Here is a 20183-nt window from a genome sequence, read left to right on the forward strand (position 1 = left end):
CTGTATGAAAATAACACACAGGCAATCCGTCCTGGTGGCCAGACAGGGAAGACCTGGTTGCTAGAGCAGCTCTACTCTGCCCATTATCCGTCCCAAAAACCACCATGGTACACAGGAGCAGAGCCAATGGAGATTGAAAATGGTTAAAACAGCCCTTCAGGGTGATCTTACCTACTTCTCCCATGACACGCAGGCCTTCCTGGTAGTTTGGGCCCCCTCTCCTTACAAAGATCCGCACCTCGTGCTCTTTCAGAGGACCCTGGTAGTCCTTAATGGCTCGAACAATCCCCTGTAAAAAGATGGGAGGGGAAGAGAGACCGGCTTCTCATGTGCAAAGATCGTTGTTTTGTACCATAATATTTCATCGCCCCCTTTAGGAGGAGACACTTACAAATCAAGTTCTTTGCAATGATCATAGTTCTTTTAATCCCCATTTGGAGCGGGCATAAAGAACCCTGGGAAATGCGATTCTGCGCCAGTAAGAAGAATTGGCTTTTATACCCTGCTTTTCTCTACCAGGAGTAGTCTCAAAGCAGCTCCTCTCCCCACAACAGACACCCTGTGAGGCTGAGAGAGCTCTGAGATGGTCACAGGGATAAACCACTTTCAAAAGGGATGAGATAGATTCATGGAGGACAAGTCTCTGAATCCCAGAGCCTGGAGGCAACATCAGGGGCCTCTTGGCCCTATTTTGGCCATCTGGAAGAACTGGCTAGCCACTGGCTTGACCCGGCAGGGCTCTTTTTATGGTGTTCTCAGGGGAAGGCTCTACACCCTGTTGCTGGCCCCCCATAGGAACTGGTTGGCCACTGTGTGAGACAGGATGCTGGACTAGATGGACCCCTGGTCTGATCCAGAAGAGCTCTTTTGCTTTCATGTCAAGGAACCCATTCATGACCCCACACTGGCTAACACGGGCCATGAAATACCCATTTGTCCATCATAGCCCTCCCTAATCCAAGCTAACATGGGATTCTCCCCTCCCTGAGCACCAGCATGGATGACTGGCAGTCAATTCAATGCCATTTTGGCCCAAGGGTAAATTCAAACTCATTCAGACACCTCTTCCGAGACCAGTGGCCACGCCATTTCCTTTACCTTAAACGTGGCAGCCACGTTGGTGAAATTAGCAATGCTCCCTCCGATGATCAGGATTTTGCCTATTAGAGGGAACAGAAAGGGGAGAAGGAGAGAGAGAAAGGGACAACGTTATAAGAAACACTGAGGTGGAAGGAACCCCCAATACAGCAATGGCTCATTTGAGAGTTGGTGGTCTGAACCAACCCGGAAATGTACGTGAGCACACAAGAAACCCCAAAAGTGGCACGATTGTGTGGAACATGGTTGGGAGGGAGAGCTGTGGACACGCCCACTCGGGGCTCCTCCCCTTCCCACCCCTTCCATCATTGGCTATTTTTTGGGAGATGAGTTGACATGGATTTGAACCTGGGACCTTCTGCACGTGAGGCAGAAGCTCTGCCACTGAGCCACATAGCCCCTTTCCTATCCAGATACCTGGGGAGCAGCTCTCTCTCTCTAAGCTTTGCACCAAGTCTAGCAAATAACTAGGTGAGCGTTGATAAGAGGGCAGGCAGGACCACTCTGACCCCCAAGCCGTCTCCTCGGCCTGAACAGCCTCCTTTACCATCGGGATGTTTCTCCTGGGTCATGAGGGACAGGATCGTCTTGGCATAGTCGTAGGTCTGCTGCTCGCTGGGAGCACCGGAGTATTCGCCGTAGTTGGCCAGTTCGTCCACTCCGCCGAGGTCGCAGATGGTGTCGCTGCGGAGAAAGTCCACACGTGATATTTAGAGAGCTTCATCAGGAAAAGAGACTGTGTTCATTCAAGAAAAGAAAAAGAGGGAGGAGGGAACCGTCCCGTCCAGCCTGGCCAGAGTCACGCTCCTCCATAGACTCAGCTCCCCCCAGCCACCCGACTCCCACAAGGCCTTGCTCTGAGTACCTGTACACGACAGAAGCGCCGCCTCCAGCCACCATGGTCCAAATTCTGCCCTTTGGGTTCAAGATGGTCAGCTTTAAACTGGCCCCGCTCTTGGCATCAAGGTCAGCGATGTAGGCTTCCTGCAAGACAGAATATCCCCGCGTCAGCAGAATCCCGCTGGACAGAGCACAAAACAAAAATGTTAAGTCTTTTAATGGGAGTTTGAATGGGGTTTTTAAGACACTGTAACCCACCATGAGCCATTTGGGAGTGGCGGGAAATAAATCAAAATAATAATAATAACAATAAAAAATCTGACTTTTTGCAGGAGATATTTATTTATTTACACAATTTCTATTCCACCCTTCCCCAAGGGCTCAGGGCCGCTGGCAACACTCATAATAAAAACCTGATTAGTGTTTCAAAATAATTTCTGTTAATACATTCTGTACATTCAGAACTTGATTTGCAATTTCACAATTTAAAAAACCAGTTAGGATTTAAAATGTAGGCGCTCACTGGAATCCTTGTTGTGGTAATGCAGGGGGTGGAATAAAGTGCTGCTTTATATAAAGTACACACACACACACAAAGCAGAAACACAGGGCTGAAAGAACTACACAATACCCCACAAAAGGTTGGGGAAGTAAGAAAAGGAGGGAAGCTTTTTTTTTTTTTTTTTTGGACCCCGCTTTGGACTTCCTGAAGAGTCTCAAAGTGGCTTACAATCACCTTCTCTTTCTCTCTCCATAACAGAGACCCTGTGAGGTAAGTGAGGCTGAGAGAGTTCTGGGAGAACTGTGACTGGCCCAAGATCACCCAGTTGGCTGCAGTGGGGAATCAAAGTTGAGTCTCCAGATTAGGGGCTGCCGCTCTTAACCGCTATAGCAGGGGTGGCCAAACGGGGGCTCTCCAGATGTCCATGGACTACAGCTGGCAGGGACTCATGGGAATTTTAGTCCAGGGACATCTGGACAGTCCCCGTTTGGCCACCCCTGCAGTCGGATGGCACCAAACATGCACAGAGGGAGACCCAGGACAACTCATTCAGATACCTCCCCTGCATGAAAAGAAAAAACAAGCTGATGAGGATGGCACGGAGCAAAGGCTTAAGTCTCCCTCCAGTTGCACCCTTATTAGAATTCCCCACCAGCCCAGGGAGTCTGCAAGACTTCATTAGCGCCTGGCGAGGAGAATGATTCAGTGTGGCTAAAATTAAAACTAATCCATTAGAAATGCGCCCAAATTGAGTTAAGAGGCAGCAGGCCGCCAGCGCACGATACGGGAAGGAGGGACGACAATATCTAAATGGGTTTCTTGGCCGTCACCCCTTCCCTTGCATTGTTACGGTTATTAAATTGGAGATTCCGGAATGTCAGATATCCACTGGTGATGCTCAGCAAAGCAGCAGGCTGGTGTAATTTCGGTGTGGACGGAGCCAGACTGTTTGGAAGGGAATCCAGACTTCCCTCTAGGACAGTGGATCACTGCAGGGCTCTGGGCATATCCCAGTTCTGTCCCACACTGGGGAAAACACACCCACTTGGGTAGCTGACCACTGGGTCCCATTTCTAGGTAGTTACAAGCGTTTTTATTGATCCTTAGGGTGGTCTCAGCCTTGGGAAACTTCATTCAGGCGGGAAACCATGTTGGTCTGAAGCAGCAGAACAAATTTAGAGTCCAGGGGCACCTTTAAGACCAACCGAGCTCATACCTTGAATAAAATGGGGTCAGTCTTAAAGGTGCCACCGGACTCTAAATAAATGGTGCAAGGCAGAGAAGGCTTAAGATCCAGTTCCACGTATGATACAGGAGAATACTTTCCCTGGAGCCAAGCGAGGGAGAGTCACCGTGTGCTTAAACTTGACCTAAGGGGACAAAGCAAGATCGGGCGACCGAAGGAGGGAGGAGAAGGCTTCCTTTGCTGACAGTTCACACGCCTCGAAACGCCAGGTGGCGGCCCTTTTACTTGCCTCTGGGTAAGCCTCTCTCCCAAAAGGAGGGGGGAACTCCACGTCGCCCCACTTCACTTTGCAGATGTAGTCCGCCGTTGCATCTATCTTTGCCGCCAGGTCCAGCACGTAAACGCCCTCTGCAGTTACAACTGGATTCAGGGGAAGGGAAAAGAACAGTTGAGTCAGCGCCGTTTTTCCCTAGCAGCTGCCACACAGAGAGAAGCAACATGGCGGTTTACCATAGGGATGTTTCCGGGTACTGCCTAGATTTTCTACTTAAGAGTAGCAGTGCATCTCTAGCCTCTCAGGTAGAGGCTGCCTTTCACATCACCTACTGACAGAGCTTCTAACTGGAGATATGGGGGATTGAACCAGGGACCTCCTGCATGCCAAGCTGATGGTCCGCCACTCAGCTACAGCCCCTCACAACGTTCTCTCTGGGTATCAGGGTCTCACCCCCATCAGAAGGTCTATTTTTAACATAATCTTAATAACGTTGTCACCTGCCCACATCCGTATCGGAAGGGTGGGCTAGAAAAATAAAGATGTATTGATTTATTTACTGCAGAGAGAAGCACACCAACACAGGACTGAATCCCACGGGGCTTTTCTGCTGGTGTCAGAGGGAGGGGAGTGGACCCTCTCGGCAATCCTGGGCTGCAACCAGGCCAGGAACCAGGTGGGGCTGCCTCTCCTCCCTCTCGTGCTGGCAGGGAGGCTGTTAGGATCCCACCCTGGTGACCGAGGCAGCTAAAAGGGTTTTACGTTCAGAGTGGAAACTACCTAACACCCGCATTCTGCACGCCAATGGCTTTCCTTGGCATGCCTTTTCAAAGGCAGGCAGCTGGCACAGCATCGCCTCGGTGGGAGCCACACCCAACGCAACCCTGGCTCACAATTATCTACCCCCCCGCCCTCCCAAACTGCTTGGGGGGGAAAAGGCAAAGTCAGACAGAGGCAAAACAGGCAGCTTCCCTTTCTGGTGACCACTTTTGTTCACAGGATACTTCCAGACGTATTTCTTGTGACACACCAAGTGCTGTGTGCACTAAACTGAGCTTGGCCCTGCCTCTCCGCAGACTTCAAGCGGTGTCCACAGGCTCGGAAAGGTCGGCAACCCCCCAGTATAGCGTACGACCCCAGCCCTCAGAAGGACAGACCGCCACGTTCCCCAGTCCATTTGGTTCTTCCATCTAATCCACAAAAGGCAGGAAGCTCAAAGATGGCCTCCAGAAACGACGCTAGGAGCAAAGTTAATATTCATCTCAGAATCGGTTCTCTTGCGTCAGCATTCTGGAAGACCGACGGGGCGCTGTCTACAGCTTGTGTCGGCGAAGGAGGCATAATTTAAAGTTACTCTGACAAGAAGGGCTCACGGGAATGTGCTCGCTGTCTCCAGCACCGGCCCTGCGTTCATCTTCATTAGGCGGCATACTGGAGAAAGAAGGAGGAAATATGTCTTGTCGAAAATAATGGAAGGGTTGAGTTACCTAGCGGGTTGATTTCCAGATATGTGAAATATAGGTCTTCGTAGAAATTGAGCAGGCCGGAGATGAAGCTTGCCAGGATACTGCACCAAGGAGGTTATTTTTGAGAAGGGGGAGAAAAAGCAAAAATTAGAACCAGACAGTTATGCCTCAAACCACTTGTCTCCCACCCTTGGCCAGCCGTGTCACTAATTCCTCCAATTTGCCTGCCATGGAGCCAAAGGATGACTCAGAGGCCTAGCTGGGATGAGTCAGGTCTCTCAGCCACTGCCCTCTGCCCTCATCTATCTTGAATCAGATGCTTTAATCGTGTTAGATGGAAGGAAAAAGTCTCCTTTGGAACATCTCACAGGCTGCTTCCTTGGAGGAGCTGCGTGCAAAAGATTAAGGAGTCAGGTTTTAAGCAGACTCCCTAAAATACGCAAACTGTCAGTAAACACAAAGCTTGCTGGTGCCTTCTGACATCACAAAATGGCACCCACAGCTTATTTTCAGCCAGTTTGTTGTGGTGGAAGCTGCTACCAAAATAACAGTTCTTTAAAACTGCAGAGCCAATCAAATAATAAATCGAATAATAAGAATAAGAATAAATCTCCAAAGGCCAACCAGAACCCTTGATGGACAAAAAGCCTACCTGGCCCCAATCAATTTCTAAAAATATTTGGAGGGTGCCAAGGAGGGTAGGCACTTGCCTCTGGGTAAGCCTGCTCTAGGACAGGGGTAGTCAACCTGCGGTCCTCCAGATGTTGATGGACTACAATTCCCATGAGCCCCTGCCAGCAAATGCTGGCAGGGGCTCCTGGGAATTGTGGTCCATCAACATCTGGAGGACCGCAGGTTGACTACCCCTGCTCTAGGACATCCTAAGGTACCTGAATAAAAGATCCTTCTTCCACAGGAGAAATAACTAAGCAGTACTCCTCCCAAGACGATCTGAAATCTGTTCAATTACGTGAACAAAGCCACAACGAGGAAGCACCACTCCCAACCCACAGTTTAACGGGCTACCAAACAGCGCCTCCGAATTACTCTTTCTTGTCGGGCGGGGCGTGCACCAAGAGGTGCTTCTTGATGGCTGACTCGTTGAGTTTCTCATCGACGCCCACCAGCAGTTTCTGAGCTTTGGCGTCCACATCGCCCACGTCCACGCCGCCCTGGTGGTGGAAGAGCACGTAGTCCCCCTCACGGGCAGCGTAGATGCACACGTAGAACTCCTCCGCCTGCGGGACCAACACATGGCGTTTGGGAGGCCAGACAGTGGGTTAAGCATGCATCACGATCGCGTCAAGGACACACCACAGCTGCCTCATGCAAACCATGGTTTTTGGAAATGCCTGGCATTAAAGAGCAGGGGACCAGCAGAGATGAACTGGGGGAAGAGGGATGCTTTCTCAGAAATTTTCCCCCTCCCCCTGAAAAAATATTGCACACCAAGGGAGAAGACAGAGGGGGAGAAATGATGGCGTTCTCCGAATACCAGAAAGGCTGCACAACAGAAGAAGGCAAAGACTCATTTCTCTGTCGCTACAGAGGATCTCCAGTGGCCAATCAGAAGCACGGCTGGGGAAATGCCCATCCTGGTCCCTCCCACTTCATCCTGGCGGGCGCAGTAGCCAATAACTGGCCGGGAGAGAGCGGAAAGGGGCGGGGCCTCGGTCATAAAATTGACTTCCGGGGGTGTGGCGGGGAGGTGTGACCTCTGACGTCACTTCCGGGGCTCCTCAAAGGCTGAAGCCTGTTTCAGGGGGTTCTCAACGGTATAAAGGATGAGAACGGCTGCTCTACACATACGTGTCCAAGCGAAACAAACCTGTTTGTGCGGAACAAAGGGCTCTATCAAGAAGTTCTTCAGGATGCCTTTTGCTTTGGCGATCTGCAGACAACAAGAAGCCCAAAAAGTCCACTCAGAAGCAAGCAAGGAAAGATATGTCCCCGGAATCACGTCTCATTTATTTATTTATTATTTAGATTAGATTTTTATCCCGCCACTCTCCAAAGACTCATGGCGGGTTAGCATAAAGACAAATTGAAACCCCATTAAAATAAATTACAGTCCCCAATACAGTTTTAAAAACCCATAAAACGCTGCCCCTTCCCAAGACCCCAAAGGATTTTCTCCCTGGTGTCTGTCCCACGGTGCCTTCAAGGAGCTCTGAGCTGCCCTCTAGCTCCCCTGCATCCCAGACACGCAATGAGATGAGATGACGGGTGTGGCACTCACCGTGGTTTCGTGACCCAGCCGTGGCTTCAGCCAGGCCTTCACTTCGTTCAAGTCGAGATTCACCCCAACCAGGCCCAGCTTGCCGCGCCGTTTGATAAGCTGATCAGGCTTCACCACCAGACGCTGGAATTTGGCGAAACAGGGAAGGGGATAAATGGGCAGCTTTTGCAAGAGGCAAAAGCCCCTTCAGATGCACTAAACCCCTCCAACTGGGAGTCTTGCAGCCGCAGGACAAAAGTCATGAGCCGGACAGCACACTCACGCCGGCAGGTGCCTTTTGCATGTCTGAAATAGCTCATAGCGGTGCTCAAAAATTATAAAATACACAACTGCAGCAGATAAAATTAAGTGGGAGTTTCTATATTACTTCCTTTGTACCGCCAGAGTGAGAGGACTCCAGAGATAGGGACTGCAACCCCGCATTGTCAGCAATTGTGCTGCAGCCATTATGCACAACTGGATTATCCTTTGCAGACAAGACACTCCGGTTGCAAGCCTGTGCATGTTTGCTCTAATACAACAGCCGATGATCCGTGAGCACCGCCCTTGCTGGCTACGGCCCGACAGAGAAAGTGCATAACGGATTTTCTTGTGGACGCAAGGCAACACAACCCAGTTCCAAATACTTCCTGGCGTTTCGCTGCAGACCAACCTCCGACAGTGGAGGCGGCTTCAAGTTTCTCACACATCTGTGCAACTGTTCAGGCACGTCTGGCTCAATCAGACCAATAGTCCGGCTCTCCTGCAGTGGCCAATCAAGTCTCTCTGGGTGGCCAACAGAGCCCAGGGCCTTCCCCAACGTCGCCTCCTGCCCCTGGGATTCAGAGGTTGAGTGCCTCTAAAGGTGGAGGTTCCCCTGAGCCACCCTAGCTAGCAGCCACTCTCTGTGTAAAGTGGTATTTCCTTCTGTCCGTCCTGAACCTACTGCCCATCAGCTTCACTCAATGCCCTTGATTCTGAGTCTTTCAGGAGAGGGAGGTCTCTCCACCCCATGCGTAATTCCATAAACCTTTATCATGTCCCGTCCCCCTCTTTTAGTCGTCTTCTCTCCTAGACTGAGAGTCCCAAGCCCTTTGCTACTTTCTGGCAAGACCTTGGCGAGCCATGCCAGAAACAGACTCATTTAATTAGCTTCCGACAGAGCTGCCTCCCACCAGGAAGAAAAAAAGAGGACGGCACCGCAGATCCATGTACAGCTAAATGTGATTAAACAACTGGATGGTGGCCAGAGAGCGAAGAGGGGAATGCAATGAGGGACAGAGAAATGCCTGCTTCTTGCAATTCAATTTCCACCAAGATGCAGGGGACAAAAAGCGGCCCTTGCAGTACAGACATCTAGCCACACAGGGCCACCCAGCCTGGTGTCCGCCCTGTGTCAATCTCACAAGCAGATCTTCTTTCCGGGGGCTGCGTTTCAAGCATCCCACATGCCCTGTTTGCAGGCATGAGCCCCAGAATCTAGATATGGAAGATGTTAGGCCCTAAATCTACTTCTGCTCAGTCCCAGGAGAGGTCTTTACATGACAAGAGCCTCGTAACCAAAAGGGAGGAGATGACAGATTATTCTGCTCACCTCGGTCAAAAGCCATGGATGATCTTGGATCAGATGGTCCCAGTCGGTCTCGGGTGTTACTCTGGCATATTTGAAGCGGTTCTGGATGGCGGACGAGGTGCAGATGTATTTATACAAGAACTCCTTCCCGGTCTGCTCCGATATAGCTTTGGCGGACATGGCTGTCTAAAGCAGATTTGAAAGGGATACACCAAAGTTAGTCATAGAAAGTTTCTGAATTTACTCTTTAAATAGTGCATTACTGATAGGAATATTTAAACCACCGTGTCTTCCTTCTCCAGTGATAGTGAACTGCTACACCTGATCTACCTATTCAGTGAAGTTACACGGTACAACTTTCCCGCTTGGGACTGTACCATTTTAAAACAATGTATAGGTAAAAAGAGAGACAGCGAAATTATAGTTCGAACTGACCAGCCAATTTGGACCCCCCTTCTTCTCCCTGCTGTAGCCAGAAGAAATGCCTGGGAAGAGTTAAATTTAACCCACCCATTTTGCTTCCCCTAACTTGGAAGCAGAGAACAACAAAGGGGTTTAATGACTTGCAGCCATTTAAACCTAACAACTAACAGGCAGACTTCCAGGCAGCCATTTGATCCTAACAGCAAGGCAGGTGCAGCTGTCATCTCTTAGGCTGAAATGGCTAGCAGCCATTTAAACCTGACAGGTCAGTCTGAACAGCTGAACTGAACAAAAGTCGGGTAAATGTTCCCTGTTGTTACTGATGCTGAACCTTTTCACTCCACTGAATCATTCCTACTCCTGGGAGAACGCCTGAGGCTCCTTAGCCCAAATAAATCCTGACATTTACAATTCCCCGGTTAGCAAGCGTGGCTCCCTTAATTCCGCTTTGAAAAATGCACCCTCTGCTAAGATCAGGCCTGCTAGACCACACCTTCACAGCAAACCAAAATCCCATCAGCAATCTTCTCTTACGCGCGGAGATCTACTTGCTCTACAAGAGATATAAAATAGTCTCGGTTTTGTTTTTTATTTGTTTATTTATTAAGTTCGTATATTGCCCCTGGGCAATATATATATATATGGACAAATGGGCTCAAAGTGATTCACAGCATAAAAACAAACATCAACAATCTATAAAACATCCATAAAGCTATAAGGAATATTAATACTAACCTCCCCCATCTACCCCCCAATCATTACTATCCATGGTCAGGCTGTTCCATTTATTGGTGGGTTCCCTTGAAAGGGGGAAGAGAGCAAACATTTGGGGAATTCAAGTCTTGCAGTGTGTGTCCTTTGATGAGGTTAGATTCCAAGCTAAGGAACGGGGTTTTCCAAATCTGATCTTGCCCCGGTGTCCTTGCGAAGCAGCAGCGAACAAGATACCGAGTGGGGGGAAAACTTCTGTTCCCCCGTTCCCATTCAGAAATAATTACACTGGTGGGCCTACCAAGCTCAAGACGTGGGTGGATTCGGGTCCTGATGGAGCCGTGTGTCTGATTTGCGAGACAGAAACGACAGCTCAGCGAAAGAGAATGCACTAGGTGGGAAGACAGGCACCCCAAATTTAAACCTCCGGCCCTGCCAGAAAAGATGCAAAGTCGCAGGGCTGGGAAAACTCCCCAGTCAAAACTCTGAAAAAGCCACTGTGAGTGACAACAGAGAGCCCTGAGCCACACAGGTCCTGTGAGTTACTCTTGCTTTGCAAGTGGAAGGAGCTGCGCACATCTGTTCTCTGCTCCGGCAATCATTCAGATTAAAATTAAAACACTCCGAACACTCAAGCATTCTTTCCATTTTCACATCCCAGCAGGGCAGCCGAGAGGACGCCGCTATGAATAAAGCAATCACGCAGAGCTTGCTGATTGAGGGACCTCCACCTAGGGCCTTGGCCTGTGGGGTTCACAGCACTCTGAGGCAACTGCCACAATCCCGCCTGCTCATTGGTCCCGATAGCTTTGAAGCCGCAAGGAGGTACATCGTGCTCTTGTTTTATTAACACGCCGAAAGGTAGCCCAGTAACCAAAGCGGAGCTGTTGTATTTCGGGAACAGAAACGGAGAAACGCAAAATAAAGCCAGCCAAGGCGCGCGGGTAAAGAGACACGGAGCGTGTGGCCTTTTAGATTCGGAAACAGTCTTAAGAAACTCCTCTCTCCCCTACCCTGCAGTCTACCATCGAGGTCTGGCACGAATCTGGCTTTTGGCAACGGCAGGACATGAAGGCACAGCACTGACCCAACTGCTGAAATTTCGTGCTGGGAATAAAGCTGTCCCTGCTAAATACCTACCTGAAATGTACCTGCCAAAGGCCTGGGCAATTTGTGCTCTAAAAATGTGAAGGGGCCGGCCTGGTCTTGCCAGGGTCCCTCGAACTGCTAACAGGGGATGGGGGAAAGGATTGTTAGCTTAAGGATGGGAAACTCCTTGAGATTTGGGGAGCAGAGGGATCATTGTAGGTCAGGCTGTCATGATGAGCTGTAATTCCAGGGCAGCCCTAAAACAGCAATCTGGACCAAGCTGCCAATTAAATCTTTATGCATGCATAATCTAGCATCCCAGTGCACGACTTCTTTTGGGAGAGGGAAGGAATGAGGTGCACGAAGCAATTCTCGGCATTTCGGATGAGAGCGCTCTGTTTCGTAAGTAGACAGGTGCGGTCATTAGACACGCACCACAAGTGCAAAAACAAAGACATTTCGGGATGCAAAAAAATGCTTCGCTGAACAAACCCACTGTCAGTTCCGGTCAGTGAACGTGCTGAGAGGAGGGCGATAGCTCAACCACGGATTCCACGTTCTGCATGCAAAATGTTTCGGCTCAAGTGACAAGGCCGGGGAAGGTGCCTGCCCGACAGAATAAATTGGATGGGCTAGACAGCAAACTAATTGATTCACAAAAGCTCATGGCAGCATACCTCCAAGGTAGCCCTGGACTCTTGATCTAATTCCGTGAAGGTCCTCTTTGTGTAACCGTAAGCATGCACCCAAACCCCACCTACGATTACTTAAAACAGCTTGATCGGAGGAATCCCAAACCAAGCAAGAGTTCTAATATAAGAGAGTTTTGCTATGGGTTATCTTGGTTATTTCAGAGGATCCAGACACTGAATACTGGATCCAGTGCATTCCAGTAGTTTTCTATGGTGCCCTTCCAATTTTCCTCTGAAGACTGGTCATTTAAAAAAAAATTATTGATAGGTAGGAAGTATCTATGTGGTGAACAGAGATATGAAAGCATGGGGAGGGAGAAGGAGAGAGATCCTTGAAAAAAAAACACACACACACACAAACATTCTCACAGGGCTATACATTTTCATTCCAGGGGCTGTCATGAAAAATTTGAAAAGCAGTCCTTGTTTCCAGAGTGCTCCGCAAGGTCTAGGTAAGGAGGTCACATCAATCTCCCAGATCCCGTTGACAAGGTGTGCTCTCCATCGAAACAGAAGGGCACGGCTGAAGAAATCAGAGCGGCTCCAGAGAGCACCGTCAACATCTCAGGAGAGGAAAACCAAGTACTCGCTGCTTCTCTCTCGTCATCCCTTTGCACCTGTCTTGTCTCGGTCCTATAGAAAACTCAAGGACCTGCAAATTGGTAAAAGAGCAGCACCTCCAAAAAATAACAACATGTTTCTGCATGTTACAAATATTCAGAATTCAGCATAAAGGAAAGCTGAATTCTGCTCCCTGTACAAGTTGCTCAAATGTGCATCCATCTGCTTACGTTGCACAGTTTATTTTGTCACTCCTGCAGGGCAATCCTCTGCAGAGCTGCTCCCACCCAAGCCCAGGAAACCAAACCAGGAAAATCGGCTCTAATAGAGGTTAACTCTGCATTCGACTTCTTTGCTGGTCATGACAGACACAGAAGCCCAAAGGTGAAGGACTTGCACAGTGAACATCAGTTATGGATGGACAGGCCTACCATAGAGGCAGCAGGGGACGACAACTGAGCTTTCGGTGTATCTTAAGTTATGCATCCTTCAGACACCAAAAATCCAACTGAATCCTCTTTTGGCTTCGTCGATTTCTTCTACGACAGTTTCAGAGGGCAGGATTTTCAGAGTCAAAACTTCTTCTTGAAAACTCAGACTCTGAAAATCTTGTTGGTCTTGAAGGCACCACAGGACACGAGATTTTCACATTTGCTTTACTTAGGCCTATGGTAGGTATGGCCAAACAGTGGCTCTCCAGATTCCGTGGATTGCAATTACCATGCCGGGCAGGGGCTCATGGTAATTGTAGTCCACAGATACCGGGAGAGCCACCGTTTGGCTGCCTCTGCCAAAGTGCAGAACCTAGAGGTGGACCTGCAGAAAAAGCTTACAACCAATGTTTGTATTTTACACATCCTCATGAACTCATAAATTAAGAACACTGTATACAGTTTCTAACAGAGATTTTCTCCATCAACCCTATCAAGTGCCATAAACGTGGAACTACAACGAGAGTCATTTCGACCCCAAGGGTCTCCCTCGGTGGTCAAATAACTTAAAGTGCACGTCTACAATCAAATGAAAACAGGACCGAGTTTGTTTTGCCAGGTAAACAAAGCTTCTCTGCTCTGCTCCCGTTATGGACCGGTGCTTCTGGCTTCTCACCAACTCGGAAATTAAAAACGCAATTCAGCCTCCTCTTTGATGCACAAAGGTTTTGATGGTGGTGGTGTTTTTTTTTGGGCGGGGGGACACACCCATAGCCACAGTATCAGGAGTTTAATCTCTCCTTCTAATACCATTGCAAAGGAAACATTCAGGACCTGCCTCCATCCCCTGCCAGTGGGCAAATAAAAGAAAGCAATTATTCACAGCATTCCTAAAATAACCACCTAGCATGCGTAAAAGGGAGGGATTCGTATCCTTCCCCTTCGGGCCTCGCCTCCGGCAGAGGAGAACAGCTGCTGCTCGCTGTTGATTTAGAAAGGCCTCGCGTTGCCCTGGGCAAACAAACCGCAGTCAGACCAGCCAAGGGAAAGCCACGGCGAAACAGCCACCCTGCCTCCACCCCGGTTCATTCCACTATCAGAAAGCATCCGTGGCAGAGTGCGGGTCTACATCCGGACCTCCCAAATCCTGTCATTCCAACCACTGCACCATGATGCTCTCCAGAAATCCAGGGAACCAGGTTCTAATTTGCACACACAAAAAGTGTCACGTTAAAATGACGCCTAATGCAGGTACCAAACCAACCCCTTTTCCCAAACAGATGATGTTGTTTGATGTTATTGTTCCTTCCCCAGTAAATGATGCAAACCTAGAGAGCCACACGCTATCGTATTAGTTAGGAACAACATAGAAAAACAATAGCCAAGTATCCGGAAAGCTAAGGGGTGGGGGGAAACTTACTTATTGAGAATGAAAGCTACTTCCTAGTAACCAATGAAGGATTAGGACAATTGTTCTCTTCTGGCACAAATGAACAATGTAGGGATGTTTGGGTAGTCCAGCTAGTGAAAAGAACTGTGTTTATTTGTAAGACTGGTGTTAAGAAGTGCTTTTTTGGGGGAAGAGGGGAGGTGTGTGTGCCAGAAACCCTTCTTGTCCATGGGGGGCACTTCTGTTCAAGCAGCAGGGTCTTTCATTAGGAAGGAAGCCAGTGCCGCTAGCTGTGTTAATTTGTAGCAAATTAATATTCCTGTAATACCTACTGCCGAGCCAGATAGTAGCAATTCCCTGCCCTCGATAATTAGAGGCGCAGGAAAAACATAGGAGTGGGAGAAGATGTGTCCTTAATGAGGATACTCTAGGAATTTCTTCTCGTTTCTATAGTCCTTACCACAGAGACAAGGTGGGGTTCCTAGAGCAGCACCTGGAAGTGCTGTCGCTTCCTCCTGGAACTCTATCCGCCCGAGACACGATTAACTTCAGTTGTTTACTTGGTGGCAAGAGCTGAGAATCCTCTCAGCAGATAGCTCTGCACCTACCCTGTCAAACCAGATTATTTAGCTTCAACAGTGAAGTAATTGTCATTTGTGCCGTGCGCCTTGTCAGATGAGTTTAGTCTCTCCTTCTAATCCCACTGTGAAGGACACATTCAGGACCTACCTCCATCCCCCCCGTTGGTGGGCAAATAAAATTAAGCAATTATTCACTCAAGGAGCAATTAACATGTAGAACTCCCTGCCACAGGAAGAAGAAGAGGCTACAAGCAAAGACAACTTCAAGAAGGGATTAAAGAAACATATAAGTGACTATTAGCCACATGGCATAGATGGGACCCTAAGTCTGGGGCAGTGGTCCTTAGAGCTTGGGGGGCAAAAGTGAGAGGGCTTCTGGAGTTCTGGCCCTGCTAGTGGACCTCCTGATGGCCCCTGGGTTTTGACCACTGTGTGACCCAGAGTGTTGGACTGGATGGACCATTGACCTGATCCGACCTGGCTTCTCTCAGATTCATAACCCCTTCCCGGCTCAAGCTGGGTCCTGTTATGGCGCTCTGCCTCCATCCTTGGAAATGGAGAACCAGAACATAAAAACTGCACCTTGGGGAGACCGTAACAGAGATAATTAAAAATTTTATAGTGAGCGGCAGAAGGAGCCAGAGATGAAGAGTTGAGAATTAACGCTTAAAAAAAAACAATGCTGTTACTTTTTTAACTTACATCACTCTGGAAAGAACAGGCGTCACTATATAAATATCGCTCACGTACAACCTTTAGCCAAACATTGCGGAATCTGACAGGCATCTGAGAAATGGCAAAAGGCCAGGAACACAGGCTGAACCGAGCCTCTACATCAATGCCGGTTTAGCCCTCTGAAAACGTCCACAGCGTCCAAAGATCTGCAACATCTTTTTAAATCCTTGGGACAAACAGTTTCCTTCCAGGCCAAGGATTCTGGTTTTTGGGGAGGGCAACATCTGGGCATGGGAACTGGGGCTACTGTTGTGAATTTCCTGCATTTTGCAGGGGTTGGACTAGATGACCCCTTCCAACTCTATGATTCTATGAAAAATTCCTAGGACACCTATGACAAACAAAACTCGCCAAAAGTAGGCACATCCCAGCAATGTCAAACCATATAGATCAGGGGTGGCCAAACAGTGACCCCAAGGAGTCAGCCAGTCCTGCTCCACACCCTGACCAAAAAATAGCCTGTATGATCTGAAACATTCCTGAGCCACAGAATTTCAACACCCCCTTCTCTACGCAGCTTAGCTTTCTCTGTGCATTTAAGATTTACTCTTTGGCACCCGGACTCCGCAATTCCATAGCTGCCAAGGGTGCAGCTAAGCCTTCCAACTTCCTGAGTCACGGTCACTGTAACAAAGTCATTGCAACTTTGCCTCCTTACAAGATTTCAACAAGTTATCCACCAGTACAGCTCAAGCAGAAAAATCAAGGGAAATGTTGGCATCCGTGAGAAAGAAAAATCCAGTTTTCCCCCTGTGGTACCCATGACTCAGCAGAAAAGCTCACACTTTGCTCATGTTAATCCCCCCCAAGGATCCACACCCAGCTTCTCCCTTTAAAGATCAAAGCAGGGTTTAGGGCATCTTTAGAGTGCTCCTGCCAGTAGGGGACCCAGGGCCCCTTTTTATGTTGGCAAAATATTGCAGAAGGAACATGACATTCTGGACGTAAAAGATCTTTGAGGCTTGAAGCCGGTTTCTCCATCACCCTAACGGCAACCGATTTGTTGGTGCGCCCGGCCGAGAGGGAGGAGAAATTTAGCAGTACACCCAGCAGGCCTGCATCAAGGAAGGGAAAAACCAGAGAAGGAGCTGGCAAAGTGCATCACACCACAAACCTCTGTTTCAATCAAGCTGCCACGGAACAGGACTCAGCCCCACTGCTCCGCTAAGACCTGCCTTCCGGCAAGCCAAAACATCCCGTCCCTAACCGTGGTCAGCTGAGTGTATCCACAAAGCCGCCAATCTGGTCACAAAAGCAGCAGTCCGGCCTCTCCCTTGGCAGGTAGGTTATCGCTTGGAACTCCTGGCTAATCGCCACGGAGCAATCGGTCCTCCCAGACTTTAAGAAGCATTCTCAAGCTCTAGTCATCCTCTTGAGTCAATTAGATGCTCAGAGATTACTTTCCCTCCAGTCTGAATTTACCTCCAACCAGTCTTCACTGGATGATTTGTGTTTCCAGCATTTACCAAAGAGGGAGACACGTATTCTCTCCACCCAAAAGAACTTCTCTCAACCCTCACACCCCCCCCCCCCCCGGCACAACCTATGGGTTATTCTCAGCTCCAACACCCCACTCACTTATTCCACGGCGGCCTGATGCTGGTGGGAGACTTTTGTTCCTTACAGATCAGTCTCTGCCCCCAGGGAACATTCAGTCACCCCACTAATGTTGGGGTGAACCCTCGCAGAACTGTCTTTGCCCCCAAAGAACCTTCAGCCTCCCACCAATGTCAAGGTAAAACTTCTCAGCACGGTCTCTGCCCCCCAGGAACCTACAGCCTCCGACCAAAACCTTCAGACCAGTCTCTGCCCCCCAGGAATCTGGAGTCTCCCATCAATGTCTCCCTCCAGCATCGGGTTAAAATCTTATAGAACGGTCTCTGCCCCCAAAGAACCTACAAACTCCCATCAAACCTCGCAGACTGGTCTCTGCCCCAAGGAACCTACAGTCTCCCACCAATGTCAAGGTAAAATTTCTCAGCACAGTCTCTGCCCCCAAGGAACCCATAGCCTCCCTCCAACATCGGGATAAATCCTTATAGAACGGCCTCTGCCCCAAAGAACCTACAGACTCCCATCAAAACCTCGCAGACCGGTCTCTGCCCCCAAGGCACCTACAGACTCCCACCAACGTCAATCCAAGAAAATCCAAGCCACCCCCCCCCCCACGCCCAGAGCAAAAACAAAAAACCCTTGCTCATTTTTTGGAAGAGGGTGCCTTAAAGGTCTGGCAGCCCGAAGGGTGCTGCTCTCTCCCTCGCGGAAACGGGGCTCAGGAGGGCAGGGGGCCAATGCAATGCAAGGGGAGGGGGCAATTGCAATGAAGGGGGCAATTGCAATGCCACCCACCCACTTACCTGCCTGGCCACCTACCTGCCTGCTCACCCACCTTGCTGCGCGGCGCTGCTGCTGGCTCTTCCCGGGGCTCTGCGCCGCTTTTGTCCGCGGCTCTTCCCGGGCCGGCCTCCTCCCCCCGGCGGCCTCATCTCATCGGGCCCCACGCGCTCCTCGCCCTGCCATTGGCCGGCCGCGCCCCCACGTGCGCTTGCCTGAGCGCGGCCCGACGTCGCCCATTGGCTCGCCTCCGTGGGTAGAGCAGGGCGCGATCGGGAAGGCCGGGCCTTGCGCGCGGGGGCTTGTGGGAGCGGTAGTTTTTCCCGCCCCCTTCCTCGCCCGGCCGGCTCTGTCGCTTCCGGGGTGGGGGGAGAGGGGCGCCTTCAGGACCAACAAAGTTCAGAGATAGGGAAGCAAAGGGAGAAGGACGCTGATGTCGCTTGGATTATGTCTTCAGTTTTTTAAATTTTTTAAAATTTAATGTGTGTTTTAATTATGTTGTTAATGGGTTTTATGGGATTTTATTGTTTTTATGAATTCTGTAAACCGCCGCGAGGCATTTGAGAGCAGCGGCATATAAATATATAAATAAATAAATTCATATTTACTCGTGTTCTATGACTGTGTCTGCTTTCCTTGCTCCTAACTGGTTTCATGCCAATAAAGGTATTGGGTGCAGGAAGCAGAGTTCCCTGACATGCATCTGAAGAACTGTGCTTGCACATGAAAGCTGGCACCTGGAATAAATCTTTGTGGGTTTTGCAGGTGCTCCTGGACTCAGGTTTTGTTCTTCCACAACTCAAAGGGTGGGTCCAGGGCCACCTTCGAGATGCACAAAGTTCTAGTCAAGGTGTGAGCTTTTGGGTACATGCACACTTCCTCAGATATAGTGAAACAGGGTTTTATGAAATGTATCTGAAAGACTGCACTTGCACATGACAACTTGCACCCTGGACCCACACTTCACTGTATCTGACGAAGTGTGGATGCACATAAAAGCTTCCTATACCTTGAATAAAACGATGTTGGTCTTAAAGGTGACCCAAAGTTCTGTTTAGACTGCATTTTAAAAACCTGGATTTGGGAACACTAATTGGGGGAGAGATTGCAAAAGAGGGAGAAAGTGGGAAAGTTGAAGTCAAGGAGCCCTGGCGAGAGGGAGGGAGGCAAAGAAGGACGGAAGGATTGCCAAGTCGTACCATCAGTGTGGTCGGTGAGTTACACCTTGTTGTTTGTGTATTGGGCATGATCTGGGAGTGCGCACGAATCCACAAGCATGATGCCCGCAGAGTGCATGGCCTGGATGTCAGTGACCTTTCCCAAGTGTGTCTGGTGGGGTTGGGCAATTTAGAGGAGGAGGAGCCCTGTTTTGACAGGAGAAAGGCTATTTCCTCACCCTCTCTTTCATCTCTTTGCCCAAACCGTGACCACCAGATTTGCAAAATCGCCCAAGTGGACTCTGTGCCTTTGGGGAAGCAGGCTCTGATCCATGAACGTTTGTGCTGGACTCAAATCGTGTTAATGATCAAGAGAAGAAGAAGAGCTGTTTTTTTTTTTTTAATACCCTGCTTTTCACAACCCGAAGGAGTCCTAAAGCAACTTATAAACACCTTCCCTTCCTCTCTCCACAACAGGCCACTTATGAGGTAGGTGAGGCAGAGAGAGAGCTCTAACAGAAGTGCCCTGCAAGAACAGCTCTAAGAGAACTGTGACTAGCCCAAGCTGGCTGTGTGGGGAGGAGGCGTGGGAAATCCAACCCGGCTCTTCAAAAAAGACTCGGTCGCTCTTTAAACAGTACATCATGCTAGATTCAAAGATGGTTACTTCTAAGGATTTGCGGCTCGACAGGAGCAAAAGAGAAAAAGGGGTCTAGTCCCATAGGATGAATGAAATGTGGGTTATTGACACCCCAGAGATGGAGATACACATCAAGGCGGTGACCTGGTTGCCTAGGTATGATCTTGCACCAGCTACCTGGCTTGCAATTGCCACCCACTTGCCTGCCCCTTACAGGTTTCCAAACTTGTCATGCCCCATCCACACCTTTCTAGACGAACTTGCAACAACCTCTTCAATGTG

At 49.4% G+C, this 20183-nt stretch overlaps 1 protein-coding gene across 3 annotated transcripts in view; it reads right to left on the reverse strand.

Annotated features, from left to right (window-relative positions):
- ACLY (ATP citrate lyase) overlaps positions 1-18295 on the reverse strand; it is a 31436-nt gene extending 13141 nt beyond the window's left edge. For 2 of the 3 annotated variants that reach the window (XM_077313585.1, XM_077313584.1), the window contains exons 1-11: positions 18160-18295; positions 9179-9343; positions 7606-7728; positions 7195-7257; positions 6414-6604; positions 5388-5467; positions 3916-4046; positions 1964-2082; positions 1646-1782; positions 1099-1160; positions 172-289 (exon numbers count right to left, since the gene is read on the reverse strand). In XM_077313585.1, the coding sequence (XP_077169700.1) occupies positions 172-289; positions 1099-1160; positions 1646-1782; positions 1964-2082; positions 3916-4046; positions 5388-5467; positions 6414-6604; positions 7195-7257; positions 7606-7728; positions 9179-9337 (1183 nt within the window). In that variant the 5' untranslated portion in view covers positions 9338-9343; positions 18160-18295. Of the gene's footprint in view, positions 1-171; positions 290-1098; positions 1161-1645; positions 1783-1963; positions 2083-3915; positions 4047-5387; positions 5468-6413; positions 6605-7194; positions 7258-7605; positions 7729-9178; positions 9344-18143 lie in introns of all 3 variants that reach the window. The other variant, XM_077313587.1, reaches the window with a different exon arrangement.
- Between the last annotated feature and the right edge of the window lie 1888 nt (positions 18296-20183).

The sequence above is a fragment of the Paroedura picta genome, chromosome 16 (genome assembly GCF_049243985.1).
Source record: "Paroedura picta isolate Pp20150507F chromosome 16, Ppicta_v3.0, whole genome shotgun sequence".
NCBI lineage: Eukaryota > Metazoa > Chordata > Lepidosauria > Squamata > Gekkonidae > Paroedura > Paroedura picta.